This window comes from Thalassophryne amazonica, chromosome 10 (assembly GCF_902500255.1).
Source record: "Thalassophryne amazonica chromosome 10, fThaAma1.1, whole genome shotgun sequence".
NCBI classification, from domain to species: Eukaryota; Metazoa; Chordata; class Actinopteri; order Batrachoidiformes; family Batrachoididae; genus Thalassophryne; species Thalassophryne amazonica.
In genome coordinates this window covers 18,728,952-18,750,259 of record NC_047112.1, presented here as the reverse complement: position 1 = coordinate 18,750,259, position 21,308 = coordinate 18,728,952, and the positions used below count along the sequence as shown (strand labels likewise).

At 46.4% G+C, this 21,308-nt stretch overlaps 1 protein-coding gene across 3 annotated transcripts in view; it reads left to right on the top strand.

Moving 5' to 3' along the window:
• Positions 1-20,855, top strand: part of LOC117518396 (glypican-5-like) — a 126,992-nt gene extending 106,137 nt beyond the window's left edge. For 2 of the 3 annotated variants that reach the window (XM_034179504.1, XM_034179505.1), the window contains 2 exons: positions 20,225-20,304; positions 20,400-20,855. In XM_034179504.1, coding sequence (XP_034035395.1) covers positions 20,225-20,304; positions 20,400-20,501 — 182 coding nt within the window. In that variant the 3' untranslated portion in view covers positions 20,502-20,855. Of the gene's footprint in view, positions 1-20,224; positions 20,305-20,399 lie in introns of those variants that run through there. The other variant, XR_004562974.1, reaches the window with a different exon arrangement.
• Positions 20,856-21,308: the final 453 nt, after the last annotated feature.

Here is a 21,308-nt window from a genome sequence, read left to right as displayed (position 1 = left end):
GATCTGAACCACCTACTGCCGCCACCTGAAGACCCTCGAGCAGTTACACCAATGTTGCCTGAGGAGTATCTTCCAAATAAGGTGGGAAGACTACTGTACCAACATCAGCGCCTTGGCTGAAGCCAGTCTCCAGAGCATCCAATGCGTCATCATCAAGAACGAGCTTCGGTGGGTGGGTCTCGTTGTTAGGACAGATGACAGCCAACTTCCCAAGCAGATCCTCTTTTCAGTTTCGATTTATTGAACTTATAGGGCACCAAATCACGACAGCGTCGCCTTAAGGCGCTTCACAGGAAACAACAACAACAACAAATTAAACCAAAAGATCAAAGAGTGTAATTACAAGATTAAAAGCATAATTTAAAAAAGTAAAATAATAAAAAGCATAGTAAAACAATATGTTAATCATATAAAATAGAAAACAGGTGCATCTTCAATTGCGACTTAAACGTCTCAACAGAGTCCGACTGCCTCTCTAATGCAGGGAGAGCATTCCACAAAACCGGGGCACGATGAGAGAAGGCTCTATTTCCCGCAGACTATTTATTCACCCTAGGGACACAAAGTAAGCCTGCGTCCTGTGAACGCAAAGCCCAGGCCGGTACGTAGGGTTTAAGTAGATCAGCGAAATAGGACGGTGCCAGTCCATGAATAAATTTATGGACCCGTAGCAAGACCTTTTTCCCAGCTCAGCAAACGAAAATGGTCCAGAGAAGGGCAGAAGAAATGCTACAAGGACCTTGTGAAGCACAACCTCAAGAGCTGGTCCATTGACTGGAAAACCTGGAAAGAACACACAAGGTAACGAATCATCTGTAGAAGGCATTAAAAAAATGGTAACGAAAATGAAGATGAGAAAGAGGAAGGACCGAGAGCAAGATCCTGACTGGCAGAAGCTTCCCACAGCAACCATGTGTATGTCAGAAGTAGCGTGCATCAAGACTGGATCTGTTCAGTCATCTCCGCATCCACCATCATGTCTGGGAATTGATCAAGAGACTATCTTCCTCACCAATAAGGGATAGATAGCCCCAACGACTCCAATCAAGGGTCACGAGGGGGCTGGAGCCCACGACTCCAGGATATTTCACATGCAGTATGTTTCTGGAAATAATGCACAAGGGACAGATCTTTATTGGCTGATAACCTGAGATTTGTTATTTGAAGCGACGTCAAAAGAAATTTTAATGTGTATACTGTCACTACAACACATGATCAAACTGCCGCATATTGTCAGCGCACCACGTTTCATCTTTTACTCATCAGATCTGGAATTTCAAAAATCCTTTCATCATTCCATCCACAAAAAGACATGCATATTGTGCACAAATATTTAAAATACCTGAGGTTACTGTCTGAGGCAACATGAGACAGTACAAATGCTCCTCTTCCTTGTTGAACACATTAAAATGCATTCACTCAGTTCTGCCTGACACACAAATCTGCCTGATCAAAGCGTAACTAACATCCTTCTCTGACACACACCAGTCTCAAAGACACAAACACACACACGGCGCTGCTGTTATTAGAAAGATGCTGTGCTGACAGTCGGGTTTTGTTTCAGCGATGCTGATGTGATGGACTGTTACACATCAGGCCTGGAAGTAAAATCACAGGTGCTGCAAGTGCTGTCAATATTTAATATCTGGTTTTATTCCAGCGTGTCTTGGAGGTTTATTGAAGATTTGCTGCTATTTCCATTTTACAGAGAAGAGCATTTTGCAATTGAAATGAAATAAACTTAATAGTTTATGCGGGGAAACGGTGCAGGATCAGACTGCAGACACATCCTGCCTAGATGTGGAAATTCATAAGTAAAGTATTAATTAACTCTCACTGCATAGATAAATCCGCTCTAATCTAGACAAAATTACCTGAAATAAAAAGACTAAAACTACAGCTCCGCGCTTGTAGAGCGCAAACCTCCGCCAACACTAGTTTCCAATTCCACAAATTCTTACCTTGAAAAAAAGTTTCAAGGTCAAAGTCCTGTTAGAAGTGGCTTTTCATAAGCTAAATTTAATATAAAACATAATACAAAATATAGATCGAAAGGGTTTTTCAATCTGCTAAATCTGCAATACAGATCAGATGTGGATCAAACTTAGTCTATTCATTGAGAGTGCCAGTTTGCACCTCATTGTCACAAATGAGAGTAATTGAGGCAGTTATGATTGAGATATAATGTAAAATGTACACCAAATGGGTCGTGGAGTGTCCTTGCCTCAGGTGGAGGAGTTTAAGTATCTCGGGGTCTTGTTCACGAGTGAGGGACGGATGGAGCGTGAGATCGATAGACGGATCAGTGCAGCATCTGCAGTGATGCGGTCGCTGTATCGGACCGTCGTGGTGAAGAGAGAGCTGAGCAGGGGGGGCAAAGCTCTCGATTTACCGATCAATCTACGTTCCGATCCTCACCTATGGTCATGAGATTTGGCTAGTAGTAAGTGTCAGTTTGTTCATGTTTGTTTAAATGTAAAATATACATTAAATGGGGTTTTCAACGTTAAATTTAAATGGCTACAAAAACTGTAATCTGGATCAGATCCGGATCAAACCTTGCCAGTCGATAAAGGATACCGTCCTACATAATGCTGTCAAATATGAAAGAAATTTAATCTTTTGTGACAGAGTTATGAACTTTTTAAAATTCATTCAATGTTAAAGATAAGGATTTTTTCCAATTTTGCACTTTGACCTATGACCTTGAAAATCAGATCAGTTCTTGCCTATCAGGATATGAATCTTCAGTAAAAATTTTATAATGATATATGAGAAATTGTGGGTTCAGGCTGTTCACAAACAAACAAACAAACAAACGGGTGATAGCATAACCTCCTCCAACTTCATTGGCAGAGGTAATAAATAACAATAACAAGCTATTTTAGTACATTTCTTTAGTCATGAAATGTGAGTTTATAAATAAAATATACTTTATTGTGATCACAGCCAATAAATTCGACTATAATCTGTTGAATCATTAGTCTTCCATTGGAGCAGTTACTGGGAAAATAGTGAGAAACATGTTCCAGCATCCTTTTAAGTTATATATATTCAGTCCAGTTGCACTTCATAATTGATAAATGCTGTCATTGTGTTACTGTCCTGTTTCCTTATTTTAGACAGTCCTTAAATAATATGTTGTATAGTAAATGGCTTGGTGTTAGCTTGGCATTATATGTGATGTGAAGGCACTGACACCGCACAGTGCCTTAATTGTGAGCAATGGGATTTATTATGTGCTAAAAAAAATAAAATACTTGTGATGACTTGTGATGGGAATGCCTTAAAGCAGTGATTCATGATGGATTTAATGGTTCACTTGTCTTCAAACCCATCGTGAGCATCACATAACATAATGCTAACAGGCTAACATTAGCATGAAAACTCTTGCATCACATATTGCAATGCTAACTGGCTAACAGCATGAGTTGAGTGCCTTCATTCTGAGCAACAGGATTTATAATTCATACATACTTAGAGTTACAATTTTGCTAAGAAAAATGTTACTGCTCATCTTCAGGTAATTTTACAGGTAATGCCTGAAAAAAATGGCTATCTAACTGTGATTTCTGGGGGTTTTCAACAGACAGATGACGTAACTAACAATCAAACTAACATACAACCAACATACAACCAACACATTGATTTGGGCCTTGGAGATTTATGGTATCATGGCTTGACTTCGCGAATGAAGATTTATGAAGGACGTCAGCGCCTGTTGCAGGCTCGCTGGTGGCTGACTAGTCCAATGCGGGACAGGCAGACCCGGTCACAGTGGCTGCAAGGGAAGGTCTTATCAGGGTTGTGTGGTGTTGAGACCTCACGGTTCTTTCTTCTTCTTTGCTTTTCTTCGATGCCATCTCTGCGTGAACTTTCGAAGGAGGAGACTGCTTGGTTGACACGGTGTCTCCAGGCATCCAGGTCAGCAGCAGTAGAGGGCCACTGGTGGTGGTCGATCCGACAGGCGGTGAGGGTCTTTTTAGGCAATCTTTGTAGCACTTCTTTGGAGCCCCTACGTTCCAGTGGCCAGTGGACAGCTCTCCGTACATTACAATCTTGGGTAGGCGATGGTCTTCCATTCTGGAGATGTGTCCAGCCCAGCGTAACTGTATTCTCAAGAGCATTGCCTCATGATCCCAGTCTGCTCCAAAACTTTGTTGTTTGTAACGAAGTCGCTCCAATGGATGTTGAGGATGGAGCGGAGACAGCGCTGATGAAAGCGTTCCAGGAGTTGTAGGTGGCGGCGGTAGGTAACCCACAACTCAGCGCCATACAAGAGTGTTGTAAGTACGATTGCCCTGTACACAGCAATCTTGGTGCCTTTTTTCAGGTGTCTGTTGTTTCACACCCGCTTGTGGAGCCTGCCGAATGCGCAGTTTGCTTTAGCCAGCCTACTGTCGATGTCCTTATCGATCTTGGCGTCAGATGTGATGGTGCATCCCAGGTAGCTGAACTGGAGGATGTTTTTCAGTCCTGTCTCAGCAGTGGTGATGTGAGGTGGGTGGTAATCCATCTTGGGGGCAGGCTGATACATCAGTTCACTCTTCTTCAGGCTGATTTCAAGTCCAAAGAGCTGTGCGGCTTCTGCGAAGCAGGAAGTGAGGCGCTGTAACTCTGGTTCAGTATGTGCAACAAGTGCTGCATCAACATCAAACAGCAGCGCTCGGACTAGTTGCTCCTGTGTCTTTGTGTAGGCCTGCAGGCGCCTCAGATTGAACAGGCTGCCATCCATGCGGAATCGTATGTAGATGCTGTCGACGTCGTCAAGGTCTTCAAAGGCCTGCTGGAGCATCATGCTGAAGAAAATACTGAAGAGAGTCGGTGCAAGCACGCAACCCTGTTTCACCCCATTGGCGATGGGGAAAGGCTGAGAGAGGTCGTTTCTGTATTTGGGCCTTGGAGATTTATGGTATAGATTTATTATTTATATAGATTTATATATCACTAATTGAAGAAAATAAGAACAACCCCAGGTTTCTTTTCAGCACTGTAGCCAGGCTGACAAAGAGTCAGAGCTCTGTTGAGCCAAGTATTCCTTTAACTTTAACTAGTAATGACTTCATGACTTTCTTTGCAAATAAAATTTTAACTATTAGAGAAAAAATTATTCATAACCATCCCAAAGACATATCTTTATATTCGACTGCTTTCAATAATACTGGTATTTGGTTAGACTCTTTCTCTCCGATTGTTCTGTCTGAGTTACTTTCATTAGTCACTTCCTCCAAACCATCAACATGTCTATTAGACCCCATTCCTACCAGGCTGCTCGAGGAAACCCTACCGTTAATTAATGCTTTGATCTTAAATATGATCAATCTGTCTTTATTAGTTGGCTATGTACCACAGGCTTTTAAGGTGGCAGTAATTAAACCATTACTTAAAAAACCATCACTTGACCCAGCTATCTTAGCTAATTATAGGCCAATCTCCAACCTTCCTTTTCTCTCAAAAATTCTTGAAAGGGTAGTTGTAAAACAGCTAACTGATCATCTGCAGAGGAATGGTCTATTTGAAGAGTTTCAGTCAGGTTTTAGAATTCATCATAGTACAGAAACAGCATTAGTGAAGGTTACAAATGATCTTCTTATGGCCTCAGACAGTGGACTCATCTCTGTGCTCCTCCTGTTAGACCTCAGTGCTGCTTTTGATACTGTTGACCATAAAATTTTATTACAGAGATTAGAGCATGCCATAGGTATTAAAGGCACTGCGCTGCAGTGGTTTGAATCATATTTATCTAATAGATTACAATTTGTTCATGTAAATGCGGAGTCTTCTTCACGGACTAAGGTTAATTATGGAGTTCCACAAGGTTCTGTGCTAGGACCGATTTCATTCACTTTATACATGCTTCCCTTAGGCAGTATTATTAGAAAGCATTGCTTAAATTTTCATTGTTACGCAGATGATACCCAGCTTTATCTATTCATGAATCCAGAGGACACACACCAATTAGTTAAACTGCAGGAATGTCTTTCAGACATAAAGACATGGATGACCTCTAATTTCCTGCTTTTAAACTCAGATAAAACTGAAGTTATTGTACTTGGCCCCACAAATCTTAGAAACATGATGTCTAACCAGATCCTTACTCTGGATGGCATTACTCTGACCTCCAGTAATACTGTGAGAAATCTTGGAGTCATTTTTGATCAGGATATGTCCTTCAATGTGCATATTAAGCAAATATGTAGGACTGCTTTTTTGCATTTGCGCAATATCTCTAAAATTAGAAAGGTCTTGTCTCAGAGTGATGCTGAAAAGCTAATTCATGCATTTATTTCTTCTAGGCTGGACTATTGTAATTCATTATCAGGTTGTCCTAAAAGTTCCCTGAAAAGCCTTCAGTTAATTCAAAATGCTGCAGCTAGAGTACTGACAGGGACTAGAAGGAGAGAGCATATTTCACCCATATTGGCTTCTCTTCATTGGCTCCCTGTTAATTCCAGAATAGAATTTAAAATTCTTCTTCTTACTTATAAGGTTTTGAATAATCAGGTCCCATCTTATCTTAGGGACCTCATAGTACCATATCACCCCAATAGAGCGCTTTGCTCTCAGTCTGCAGGCTTACTTGTAGTTCCTAGGGTTTGTAAGAGTAGAATGGGAGGCAGAGCCTTCAGCTTTCAGGCTCCTCTCCTGTGGAACCAGCTCCCAATTCGGATTAGGGAGACAGGCACCCTCTCTACTTTTAAGATTAAGCTTAAAACTTTCCTTTTTGAAAAAGCTTATAGTTAGGGCTGGATCAGGTGACCCTGAACCATCCTGTTGTGTGGGCCGCTGAAGAGGAGGTACTGCTGGCCCACCACCACCAGAGGGCGCCCTGCCTGGAGTGCGGGCTCCAGGCACCAGAGGGCGCTGCCGCATCATGGGAGTAGCCTGGGTGACAGCTGTCACCCATCACCAGACACAGCTGTTCCACTCAGCACAGAGGTATATCAGGAGGACGGCGTCTCCACCTCAGTGCCGAGATATCGCCTAAGACTAAGGTAGTATTCTCTGCATTTATATATATTAACCAGCTAAACCTGTTAAACCTTTTCAGGACTGGTGACTACAGATAGCTTCACTGTTTTGGATAAGTACTCACCTTCCTGCTGTTCTTTGACAAGAGGTGGAGGCGGCTTCTCCCCTCTCCGTTACTGGGTGCGGTCATCCACGCCTGTGTGTTGTCGCTCTCTCCTGCCAGCAGTACCGGATCCGACGAGCGGAGGCAGTGGCCACCTGGGAATTCGGGACTTGGCGGTTCCAGTATTTCCAGGGTTCGGTGGCAGAGGAGATCTGGGTGGTTCCGGTTCGACTGAGACGGACGTCTCCTACCTTCGAGCCTGCCCACACGACACCAGCGGATTCGACCCCAAATTGTGTTTGTTATATTAATTGTGCCTGTTTCACAGAAGTAAATCTTGTTATTTACCTTCTCCATTGTCCGTTCATTGCGCCCCCTGTTGTGGGTCCGTGTTCCAACACTTTCACAACAGGATATCTCGGCCAGCGTCATGGACCCCGAGGGGCGTCAACCGGCTGTTGAACGGCCAATGGAAGACCAAGGCGCGGCGGAGGCTCCGGGAGGGGTACTCGGTGAGTTGCAGCGGATCCTCACCGCTTTCACCTCTCGGATCGATTTAATGACCGAGCAGTACGTTCTCCTAAACCGCAGGGTGGAGGCTCTCGCCGCACAAGTGGAGGCGCGCCCTTCGGGCGCCGCTGCGGCTTTCCCTCCCGAGGACCCTGCGCGCGAAAGTGACGTTCCACTGGTCGTTCAACGGTCCCTTCCTCCGTCCCCAGAAGCATACATAAGCCCTCCAGAGCCGTACGGAGGCTGTGTGGAGACGTGCGCGGACTTTCTGATGCAGTGTTCGCTCGTCTTCGCACAGCGTCCCGTGATGTACGCGACTGATGCTAGCAAAGTAGCTTATGTGATAAATCTGCTTCGCGGGGAGGCACGCGCTTGGGCTACAGCGCTCTGGGAGCAGCACTCGCGGCTCCTTCATACTTACGATGGGTTTGTACGGGAGCTCAGAACGGTGTTCGATCATCCCAACAGAGGAGAGTCCGCTTCAACCGCACTACTGTCAATAAGACAGGGGCGTCGGAGCGCAGCTGCCTATGCAGTCGCCTTCCGCATCGCGGCGGCGAGATCCGGCTGGAATAGCACTGCCCTCCGCGCTGCCTTTGTAAACGGACTGTCACTGGTCCTAAAAGAGCAGCTGGTGGCTAAGGACGAACCGCGGGATTTAGATGGGCTCATCGATCTAGTCATACGACTCGACAACCGGTTAGAAGAACGCCGTCGGGAACGAGGCGAAGGGCGTGGCCAGGCACGCGTCGTCCCTCTCCCTTCCGGGTCCGATCGAGCTCCGCCCTCCCCACGCTCCTCTGTTCCTGCGCTCCGTGGGGTCACAGCTCCCCCTACTGACGAAGCTAGGGACACGAGTAGGGCAACATTTAGGGCACCAGATGCACAGAGGAGATGGACCCACGGAGCGTGTCTTGGTTGTGGTTCAATGGAGCACCATGTGAGAGACTGCCCTGAGCGGTCAAACGCCAACCGCCCGCCCCTAGAGACTGGGCCAGGGGTGGGCCAAAACATTCGCGTGGGACACACCCACATTGCTACACGACTCCCAGTCACGATCCTGTTTGAGGATTCAACCCTGAAGGCCCCAGCACTGGTGGACACGGGCTCTGAGGGGAATCTGCTTGACAGTAGATGGGCCAGGGAGATAGGGCTCCCTCTGGTGGCTCTTACCTCGCCTGTGCAGGTTCGGGCGCTAGATGGCTCCCTACTCCCACCAATCACACATAAGACACCTCCAGTAACTCTGGTGGTGTCAGGTAACCACCGGGAGGTGATCGAGTTCTTTGTGACTCAGGCCACCTCCCGTGTGGTTTTGGGGTTTCCATGGATGCTAAAGCACAATCCCCGGATCGATTGGCCGTCCGGGGTAGTGGTTCAGTGGAGCGAAACCTGCCATCGGGAGTGTCTAGGTTCCTCGGTTCCTCCCGGCTCCCAAGCTAAGGAGGAGGTCCGAGTCCCGCCCAATCTGAAGGCGGTGCCGGCGGAGTACCATGACCTCGCTGACGTGTTCAGCAAGGATCTGGCTCTCACGCTTCCTCCCCACCGCCCGTATGATTGTGCCATTGATTTGGTTCCAGGCAGTGAGTTTCCGTCCAGTAGGCTGTACAACCTCTCACGGCCGGAGCGTGAATCAATGGAGACCTACATCCGGGACTCATTAGCTGCCGGGTTGATCCGGAATTCCACCTCTCCGATGGGTGCTGGTTTCTTTTTTGTGGGTAAAAAGGATGGCGGGCTTCGTCCATGCATTGATTATAGGGGGTTGAACGAAATCACGGTTCGCAATCGATACCCGTTGCCCCTGTTGGATTCGGTGTTCACCCCCTTGCATGGAGCCAATATCTTCACCAAACTTGATCTTAGGAATGCGTATCATTTGGTTCGGATCCGGAAGGGAGACGAATGGAAGACGGCATTTAACACCCCGTTGGGCCATTTTGAGTACCTGGTCATGCCGTTCGGTCTCACTAATGCTCCCGCGACCTTCCAAGCGTTGGTAAACGATGTCCTGCGGGACTTCCTGCACCGGTTCGTCTTCGTGTATCTGGACGATATACTCATCTTTTCCCCGGATCCTGAGACTCATGTCCGGCATGTCCGTCAGGTTCTGCAGCGGTTGTTGGAGAACCGCCTGTTTGTGAAGGGCGAGAAGTGTGAGTTCCACCGCACTTCTTTGTCCTTCCTGGGGTTTATAATCGCCTCTAACTCCGTCGCCCCGGATCCGGCCAAGGTTGCGGCGGTGAGAGATTGGCCCCAACCTACAAGCCGTAGGAAGCTGCAACAGTTCCTCGGTTTTGCTAATTTCTACAGGAGGTTCATCAAGGGCTATAGTCAGGTAGTCAGCCCCCTGACAGCCCTGACCTCTCCAAAAGTTCCCTTCACCTGGTCGGATCGGTGCGAGGCCGCGTTCAAGGAGTTGAAACGGCGCTTCTCATCTGCACCAGTTCTGGTGCAGCCCAATCCTAGCCGCCAGTTAGTGGTTGAAGTGGATGCCTCGGACTCAGGGATAGGAACGGTGCTCTCCCAGAGCGGGAAGACCGATAAGGTCCTTCACCCGTGTGCCTATTTTTCTCGCAGGTTGACCCCCGCTGAACGGAACTATGACGTCGGCAATCGGGAACTCCTTGCTGTGAAAGAGGCCCTCGAAGAGTGGAGACATCTGTTGGAGGGAACAGCCGTGCCATTCACGGTTTTCACTGACCATCGGAACCTGGAGTATATCAGGACCGCCAAGCGGCTGAACCCCAGGCAAGCCCGCTGGTCACTGTTCTTTGGCCGTTTTGACTTCCGGATTACCTACCGTCCAGGGACCAAGAATCAGAGATCGGATGCATTGTCCCGGGTGCACGAAGATGAGGTCAAAACGGAACCGTCGGATCCCCCGGATCCCATCATCCCGGAGTCCGCTATCGTGGCCGCCCTCACCTGGGACGTGGAGAAGACCGTCCGGGAGGCCCTGACCCGTGTCCCGGACCCCGGAAACGGACCAAAGAACAGACTATACGTCCCACCAGAGGCTAGGGCTGCAGTCCTGGACTTCTGTCACGGTTCTAAGCTCTCCTGTCACCCAGGGGTGCGAAGGACCGTGGCAGTCGTCCGGCAACGCTTCTGGTGGGCATCCCTGGAGGCCGACGTCCGGGACTACGTCCAGGCCTGTACCACCTGCGCCAGGGGCAAGGCCGACCACAGGAAGACCTCAGGGCAGCTACAGCCACTGCCCGTGCCTCATCGCCCCTGGTCCCACATCGGCCTGGACTTCGTCACGGGTCTCCCGCCGTCCCAGGGAAACACCGTCATCTTCACGATAGTGGACCGTTTCTCCAAGGCGGCCCACTTCGTGGCCCTCCCGAAGCTCCCAACGGCCCAGGAGACAGCGGACCTCCTGGTCCACCACGTCGTCCGTCTGCATGGCATACCATCAGACATCGTCTCCGATCGCGGTCCCCAGTTCACCTCACACGTCTGGAGGAGTTTCTGCCGGGAACTGGGGGCCATGGTCAGCCTCTCGTCTGGGTACCACCCCCAGACCAACGGGCAGGCAGAGCGGGCGAATCAAGAACTGGAGCAGACACTTCGCTGTGTGACAGCCGCGCACCCGACGGCCTGGAGTACCCACCTGGCCTGGATCGAGTACGCCCACAACAGCCAAGTGTCATCAGCCACCGGCCTCTCCCCGTTTGAGGTGTGCTTGGGGTATCAGCCCCCCTTGTTTCCGGTGGTTGAGGGAGAGGTCGGTGTGCCCTCGGTCCAGGCCCACCTACGGAAGTGCCGTCGGGTGTGGCGTGCCGCCCGCTCTGCCTTGTTGCAGGCCCGGACGAGGGCGAAGAAACATGCAGACCGGCGGCGAGCCCCGGCCCCCAAGTATCGTCCTGGGCAGGAGGTCTGGTTGTCCACAAAGGACATTCCTCTACAGGTCGACTCACCAAAACTCCAGGAACGGTACATCGGACCGTATAAGATCCTCAAAGTCGTCAACCCCGCCGCAGTGAGGCTCCAGCTTCCGGCCTCACTGCGGATACATCCAGTTTTTCATGTTTCCCGGATCAAGCCTCTTCACACCTCACCCCTCTGCACCCCGGGTCCGGCGCCGCCTCCTGCCCGGATCATTGATGGGGCGCCAGCTTGGACTGTCCGCCGGCTCCTTGATGTCCGTCGGATGGGCCGGGGTTTTCAGTATCTGGTGGACTGGGAGGGGTACGGACCCGAGGAGCGCTCCTGGGTGAAGAAGGGCTTCATCCTGGACCCGGCCCTCCTGGCCGACTTCTACCGTCGCCATCCGGACAAGCCCGGTCGTGCGCCAGGAGGCGCCCGTTGAGGGGGGGGGGGTCCTGTTGTGTGGGCCGCTGAAGAGGAGGTACTGCTGGCCCACCACCACCAGAGGGCGCCCTGCCTGGAGTGCGGGCTCCAGGCACCAGAGGGCGCTGCCATCATGGGAGTAGCCTGGGTGACAGCTGTCACCCATCACCAGACACAGCTGTTCCACTCAGCACAGAGGTATATCAGGAGGACGGCGTCTCCACCTCAGTGCTGAGATATCGCCTAAGACTAAGGTAGTATTCTCTGCATTTATATATATTAACCAGCTAAACCTATTACACCTTTTCAGGACTGGTGACTACAGATAGCTTCACTGTTTTGGATAAGTACTCACCTTCCTGCTGTTCTTTGACAAGAGGTGGAGGCGGCTTCTCCCCTCTCCGTTACTGGGTGCGGTCATCCACGCCTGTGTGTTGTCGCTCTCTCCTGCCAGCAGTACCGGATCCGACGAGCGGAGGCAGTGGCCACCTGGGAATTCGGGACTTGGCGGTTCCAGTATTTCCAGGGTTCGGTGGCAGAGGAGATCTGGGTGGTTCCGGTTCGACTGAGACGGACGTCTCCTACCTTCGAGCCTGCCCACACGACACCAGCGGATTCGACCCCAAATTGTGTTTGTTATATTAATTGTGCCTGTTTCACAGAAGTAAATCTTGTTATTTACCTTCTCCATTGTCCGTTCATTGCGCCCCCTGTTGTGGGTCCGTGTTCCAACACTTTCACAACACATCCCTTAGTTATGCTGCTATAGACCTAGACTGCTGGGGGGTTCCCATGATGCACTGAGTGTTTCTTTCTCTTTTTGCTCTGTATGCACCACTCTGCATTTAATCATTATTGATCTCTGCTCCCCTCCACAGCATGTCGTTTTCCTGATTCTCTCCCCTCAGCCCCAGCCAGTCCCAGCAGAAGACTGCCCCTCCCTGAGCCTGGTTCTGCTGGAGGTTTCTTCCTGTTAAAAGGGAGTTTTTCCTTCCCACTGTCACCACGTGCTTGCTCATAGGGGGTCATTTTGACCATTGGGGTTTTTCTGTAATTATTGTATGGCTTTTGCCTTACAATATAAAGCGCCTTGGGGCAACTGTTTGTTGTGATTTGGCGCTATATAAATAAAATTGATTTGATTATTATATGTATGTTAAGTTTCAATTTATTTTCATTCATATATCTGGGTCATCAGTCGTTGCAATCGGGAGACACTTGGGAAGAGCCAATTGAGTCATGATGTTGAGTCAGTATGACTCTTCGACACAAACCAGTGACCTGAGGAGACAAATGGAAGACTTTGATACCACGTCTCTTTAGATGATCCTTGGGTACTGCTGTAATGACCGTGATAAAGAAACAATTGTTTAGGGAGACTCAGCTGAGGAGTATCACATGCATTGTGAGGGAGCATCAGCTTCAACATTCTGAGCATGTGGTGCATTAAGGTCCCCAGTAGCTGGAGAAGACCAAGGGGACATCCATGTTTCATCTGGCTGTGGCAAATAGATGGTTACTTTCCAGAGGTGAGGATGGCCTGGTTGCCATCCAGGACCTGGGATGATTGTATAGTGTGGTGGATGCAGTGTATGCAGCAGCAGCACGTGCTCCCAGACTTAACTTTTTGACTTTTTAATGTCTATGATAAATGAAAATGCTAAATAATACCAACTAGATTGAGGTAAGGTGAGGAAAAGTTGGTTGTCTGTGTGTTGTTTTTAGATTTAGGCCATGAAACGCTGAATATGGGTACAGTGAGGTCCAGTTGTGTGGTGGAGGCGACACTTTTCTGTTGCAGTTTGTGATAATTCCATGATTACAGCGGGTCGATGCATTTGTGTATGTGTGCCAGAGAGGGGCAGCATGGTGCACCGAGCGCCCGCTCACCCATCTGGTTCCGGCAGGTAGCCACATCTATTTCAGTTTCAATTTATTTTAATTTATATTGTGCCAAATCACAACAAAGTTGCCTCAAGGCGCTTCACATAAGTAAGGTCTAACCTTACCAACCCCAAGAGCAAGCACACAGGCGACAGGGGTAAGGAAGACTCTGATGATTTGAGGAAGAAACCTCAAGCAGACCAGACTCAAAGGAGTGACCCTCTGCTTGGGCCATGCTACTGACAAAACAATTTACAAAACAAATATACAGGAAATTTTGCCGGTGCACAGGACAGGAGGGTTACAGAAACAGACACCACACCCATCTCTGGATGGAGCTGCACCTCAAACAGAGATGGAAAAAAAAACAGAATCAGGCAACAAATACAGTATAATTTGTCAGCATTAAGCAACAAGAAAAACAGAAGAAATACTAAGGTGATCACCAGCCACTAGCCCTAAGCTTCACTAAAAGACTGAGATTTTAGATAAGGTTGAGACCACGGCACGCTCTGTTTCCTAATAAAATGAATTTAAAATCACATCTCTGATTTATGGCCCTGCTCCAACTGCTCGAGACTTTTCCTGTCACCAGTGGGCAAACATCTGCTTAAATCCCATTCCATGTTATCTTATTATTTTGTAAAAGAATCTAAATCACAGTTCAATGGAGAAAAGGACACGTTTATTTGTATGGCAAGGAGGCGATGATGCATAGCTATCTTATTGTTTGCACCAGCTGCTGCAGCACATGGTGACCGTTTGTGTTCCTCCTCAGAAGCTGTCAGCTTGGCTTCACTGTGGAAGCAAATTGTGTGAATGAAACTGTGGGGAGCAGAATTTATTATTACTTTTTTATAACCTGAACACAAAAATAGACCTGACCTAGAAACTGCAGTCTACGACTGCTACTCATTGTCTCATCATCCTTCAAATGTCACCGCTGTGCTTTTATTATTGTTCTTATTGTGAGCGCATGTGTTTGCATCATTACTCACTGCAGGATAACTTAAAGTACCCCGCAAGTACAACCAGTGACATAGCTCATCACTCATCGCTTTGTGGTTGTGCATGATTTCCTCGCCATATGTGACACGCTCTGGATGGTTTCTAAGGGCATGCAGGAGGACACTGCGTGCTGTTGCTGAAGCCAATGTGCCAAATGTTGCTATTCCTTAAGTGGCCACTTGAGGCAGGCTACTAAAACGAGTCACTCCCCATAGAAGCCCATGTTAAAATCTGCAACTTTACAGCAGAAATAAATGGTTATGATTGCTTTGGTTTGCACAGCTAGTTTCCAAATTCAAGACAACATTCAGGTTCATCTTAACCCTTAAACAGGGAGTCCTGCTGGGTCTGGTGAGCCCATTGCATTCTGGGGCTTTTAATTCAACATAATCACACTTTTTTTTAAATAATCAGCAGATGTTTACTTCATCCTAACTGCAAGTAATATAAACAACACATATGTTACGTTTGTTCCTTTTACCTTGCTATGCTAATGCTAAATCACATTCATGAATACAAATGCAGATCAGATCGTTTTTGTTATTTTTTTTTTAATAAAATGTAAGAAAATAAGGAAAGGCATCATAAAACAGGCATAACTGAAAAATGATTAACAAATGTATAAATTAAGCAAGTTTTTCCAAAACTATAATGTATTATTTATTTGAATTTCATTAGAAATTTAACCTTCTCAAGTCAGTTTACACATAACACCTGTCTGAACAACACATTAGCTCCACTGAACATTTTCATACCAGACTATACCACACAGAGTTTCATTGTGTGTGTATTGCATATGTACTTCTTGCACTGGGTGCATGTATATTGTGTTTTTCTGTCCATCTTGGGTCCACACACTTCACAGACTAGTCCTGGCTGCTGAAGGATTGGTCCTGAGGCTCTTTCACACTTCAGAGCTGGCTGATGTTCATCCTCCTCTACAAACTCAGTGTCAGACTCTGAATTTTTAGAAATGTGATCCTCACATTCTGAAACGTCTTCCTCTGCATCGTCATCAAAACCCTCTGTCTCTTCCAATATCAACTGTAAGGCAGCCTGAACAGAGAATCACTTTGCCATCTTGATCAGTTGCGGTATGGAACCATGCTGACAGAGCTATTTATAGTGTCAGGTCCCCAAGATTGGGGACAGAGGGTGAAATGTGTGGGAATGTGGGTGCTCACACCAAGGGCCCATTCACCCGCTTCATTTCACTCACTCACTCACTCACTCACTCACTCACTTACTCACTCACTCACTCAGAGTGCAGAAAGGGAAAATGAGGGTGCACCGGACCTATGATTTCCACACTTTCAATACCCCTGGATCCAGTGGACCCGTAGACCCTGTGTGTAAAATAAATGTGAAGGGGGTGTACAGGGGGTATCATTAAAAATATTTTCTGATTTATGTGCCTCACAGAAAATAAGCCAAGGCAAATTAATCTTAGTTTGAAAACATAACTATTTGCATCATTTTTCTTCCACTAAAAACTGAAAACGGGTGCCCCAGACCTGAAGACCTTATAAGGGTTAAAGGCAAAATAAAAATGTTGCATTAACTATTTAGGAATTACAGCCATTTATCCAGACAGTCCCTCCACTTACAGAAGCCATAAGTAAGTGGACAACCGGCATATAACACATAATTAAATCCAGAGTTGCGTTGGATTACTTTGAAATGTAATCAGTGACTGACTACAAAATCCAATCCATATGGAATACTTTGAATTGCTTTTAATGTGAATACTTTTGGATTACTTCAAAACTAATTATTGAAAATCATGCACTTCATGCTAGCAATGCACACAACACCACATTCTTCTTCTGCCTGAAAAGGGGTTTGGGCCAGTGCATGAGCATGGCCAGTATTGCATTTGTTGGAACACACAGTCCTCCATATATTTTCATAAAATGTTTGATTTCATCAAAAATAACAAAAATAAATCACAAATAATGCACTCGTTCAGTGCCAAATGGTGCCAGATCTATTCCACCTTGTGCACAGCTGTCGTACTGCAAACTCTTAAACTGACGTCATTGTCTTGCAGCTACTACTGGTGCACACTGATGACATCATCACAGGTAAATGATGAGAAAAACATTGTGCAAACTCATTATTTTTTGCTTTTTATGATGTGTTGGGGCCATGAAATTAATTTATTTTAGGATGAGCATTAAGCAACTTTCATCAACAAAGGCGGGTGGGCGGATGCTCGGGCTGTGTGTGTAGATATTTTATATATACTCACTCACTCACTCTGGGTTACGTGATGGACAGTTGGAGGAAATGGGAGGTCATGTGCCTGTACACGCTGTCTGTGGAGGAAGTTGAAGATGTTTATATATTCGGCACAGTGGTGACCGGGTTTCTGCTGTGTGGAGCGGGCATAGTGCTGGTTTACCGGAAAATTAAGAAGGTGGAAGCGGCGATAGTTGGCCCGTCCAGGCTGCCCCACATGATTGATTCGATTGGAAGGGCAGTGTCAGCTCAGTCGGCAGGTGTTAACCGCACGTTGGAAACCATTTCTGGGAGAATGGCTGCACTGGAAAACCGCTTTGATCATCAGTATTGACCACATCTCCCCTCCTGTATTCAGATGTATTGAAAGCCACTCTGTTTCAGACTGTGGAATCTTTCAGGCGTCTGCTAATCTGGATATCTATTCGGCTCTCCAAACACAGCTGCACTTCAAGGCCGCTGTGATAAAAACCTCCTGAAGAAGAACAAAACTCATGCCTCACTCCCTGGTCTCTCCCCCGCCCTCAGCTTCTCCAGCTCTGACGTTGACTGTGGACAGTGGACTGTTCAGGGCTAGGCCCCTCCTCCCTCCAGGATGGACGGACAAGGCCGTTGATGGCGCCTAAGGCTGCCTCCGGAGTGTTCTGTCTGATAACTGGACTCATCCAAATCTCAGTCATCGTCTCTCGTCTTGTTGTTGTTGTGTGATCATTGTTTATTGTGCTGAATGGGTTTTTTTTCCTTCATCACTGCTGTGTGGTGCAGCGCAGCAGCTATGAAGGCTTTTCTCTCCCAAGTTTACCTTGTGTGTGCTTTTATATGTGTTCATGTACCGGGCCGGCTTATGTGTGTTATGTGTTACGTGTGTGTCGTCTGTTGTCATGAGGCCGGTCATGGTTTGCTCAGCCCTGCTGTTGACCAAGGCAGGGATGTACATCTGGAGCTGGTCCCCGGGCACCTAAAGGCGACTTCTGCTCCTAACTGGCAATTAGGATGGGTTAAATGCAGTAGACACATTTCATTGTGCAGGGAACATGTTCCTATGTGCATATGACAATAAAATTCTCTTGACTCTTGAATCTTGAATATACATACATAGATGGCAACTTTGCAAAGGTGGAGATGGAGCAGTTGGGTGGATGCCATACAGAAGCCATGGTGGTAGGCCATACTATGGTGAATGCAGCGATGCGTGACACCAACACATGCTCCTTGAACTGACCCAGCTTGGATGTCATAGAAAAAGGGCGGGCTTATTGAGCTCACAGATGCACATTCATTATTTCACCAGTTTCCTTTGTATGAACTAATTCAGACACTTTAGACCTTGATAAACAAACACTCTTGCACAGCTATCAAATACAGGGTGCCATATTGCTTAATGCATCTATGGGCAACAAAGAGTGGATACCTACAGTTTATGCATCTGTATTTTTGAATTTGGGATGCAGTTAGGAGTCTTTGTGCATGCACAAAATGTCGATGTGCATGCACAAAATGTCGATGTGCATGCTCCTGATGTGTCTATATCATATTTGAGATTGTGTGAACATCTCACCTCATTCCTCAGCCAGTGAAAGAGACTCTTTGTCTATTGTATTGAAGGACAATGTCTATTGTGAGAGACAGAATCAGATAGCTGCACAAGACATAAGTGTGTGCGTGCACATTTGCCTCTCTTAATCCACTCATTTACCTGAGTTTCTCCCATGAGGCCTTTGGAGAACAGCCAACAAATACAGACATGCGTGCATATGAAAGTGGTAAGCAGCTGGTGATGTCCGGCTGCCTGCTCATTAAATGAAGCAACATTTCTCTGTGTTTGTCAGGAAGGTAATAGAATTCACGAATGTGTACAACTGTGAGTGGGTGGATATCCATTAATCATTCACGTCCAACCAACAAAAACAAAAAAAAAGTTACAAAAGAAAAATGGAAATAACCACAACTATAATTTTAATGCTAAAAACAGGACTAAAAATTAATCTCACTTTGTGGTGATACCATACCAGACCAACTTTATTTATAAAACACCTTAAAACAGCCAGCGCTGACACAAGGTGCTGTACACTACAAGCACAATACAAATGAAGATACAGTATCATAAGAAAAGAACGACAAAATAAAACTAAAATCCAATTAAAAGTTAATAAAACGGAGCCTCATTAGTGTCAAAAGCCAAGGAAAAAACATAAGTTTTTAAACAAACTTTAAAAAGTAACCAAAGAAGGTGCCTCCCTAACAGCCAGAAGCAAGCTGTTCCACATTTTGAGAGCAATAACAGAAAAAGCCTCGCCTCCCCTGAGCTCTTTTTTGACCTTGGCACTTGCAGCAGCTGGTCAGCCGATCTGAGAGACCAAGATATATAAGGCTGAAGAAGCCCAGAGAGGCACGATGGAGCTCAACCATGGAGGGACTTAAAAACAAACATAAGAATTTTAAAATGAACCCTAAAATACGAGGTCTGTTAGAAAAGTATCGGACCTTTTTATTTTTTTCAAAAATCATATGGATTTGAATCACGTGCGATTGCATCAGACAAGCTTGAACCTTCGTGCGCATGCGTGAGTTTTTTCATGCCTGTTGGTTGCGTCATTCACCTGTGAGCAGGCTTTGTGTGAGCACTGGTCCACCCCTCTCGTCGGATTTTTATTGCGAATAAATGTCTGAACGATTTGGAGCTTTGCTGCATCAATTTTTTTCCAGAAACTGTGAGAGACCTCCAGGTGGACACCATTCGGAAAATTAATATGGCTTTCAGGGACGATTTTATGGGGATTACACAGATTAAGGAGTGTTACTGCTGCTTTTGAAAAAAATAAAAAGGTCCGATACTTTTCTAACAGACCTCGTATACCAGCAAACAGTGAAGTGTGGCCAGGATGGGAGTCATATGCTCCCCCCTGTCAAAAGCCACGCCACCGTGATGGCCTAGAGGGGTATATGAGGTGTGTGTGTGTGTGTGTGTGTATATATTTATATATATCTATATCTATCTATCTATCTGTCTATCTATCTATCTATCTATCTGTCTATCTATATATAATGTCCATCAGGTGGCAATATTGCTCCATTTCAAGAACCTTGAGCACAGGATTGGGGAAGGATGGTTTTCGATGAGGGGAGGATCCTGGGTACATCATGCAGGAAGCGAGACATGACATTAAAATGCTGCTGTTGTGTGACAATTTCTCTCTATCTGTTTAGGTGGTGGCACATCTAGTGGCCATAGTCCAGGAACGAGGTCTCATCCAATCCACCCACCTCATCAACTCTCCCCTCCACAGGTTGGTAGTGGTTGCTCCTCCTTTCACCAGCTTTCTCACTTTCCTTCCTGCCATCTCTTCTTATCTAATGTCATATATGGCTTCCTCTTCCTCAGGTAGCCATTCGAGGCTCTGCTCATCGATTTTCCAGTGACCTCTCACATTTGACCTTGATGACGCTGCTGTACCTCCTGCTGTCGCCATGGGAACCCCGTTGACCTTCAAGAGACAAATAGACAGAAAGACACAGAGATGACCACAAACATTTTGTGGTGGAGTTTGGCTTTTTTGAGTTTCTACATTCACAAGCTTATTTTGGGACTTCTGGGCGGCTCTGACACGGGGACAAGTTGTGGATTTAGTATCACAGTCGCAGGTATGCAGTATGCATTTTTTATGACCTGTACTGACCTCTACGTACATTTGTTTATTCTTGTTTAACGTCGATGTAATAGATTGCACAGCACTACTGACTTTTTCTTGAAGAGATATGTAAATACAAATTATATATATTTATACAAAGAGTTTCTATAGGTAACAATGGTGTGATGTGTATATAGAAATTAATTTAAAACGGATCACATGGACTTGGCAGTTTAAGGGACATTTGGTTTGGTTTGCATTATGTATTATGTGTGGAACTGTTCCTTCACTGAGAAAGAGGACGTTTAGTTCCTGCAACTTTGGTTTGTGACACACCCACACCGAAGGCTTCAGTGGCAACAGTGTGCACGGGCCTCCAGCCAGAACAACCTAATACCAGTTTCACCTCATTTAGTTCACCCTTACTTTCGATGAGCTAGTGATGGCTGATAAGTTTTATTTTACATGTTGCATCTCCTTTTCAGTCACCTGCTTCATTTAGTGAGTGAATTTGTCGTACTCACAGTGTATGCAGACGATGCCCGACAGTGAGATTTTGTTGACATTTGTATTCACTTCGACTCTGACAGTCCAAGATTGTAGATGATAAGTCCCTGGATCCGACAATGTAATAGTTTGAGAATAATTTAATAAAAACACTG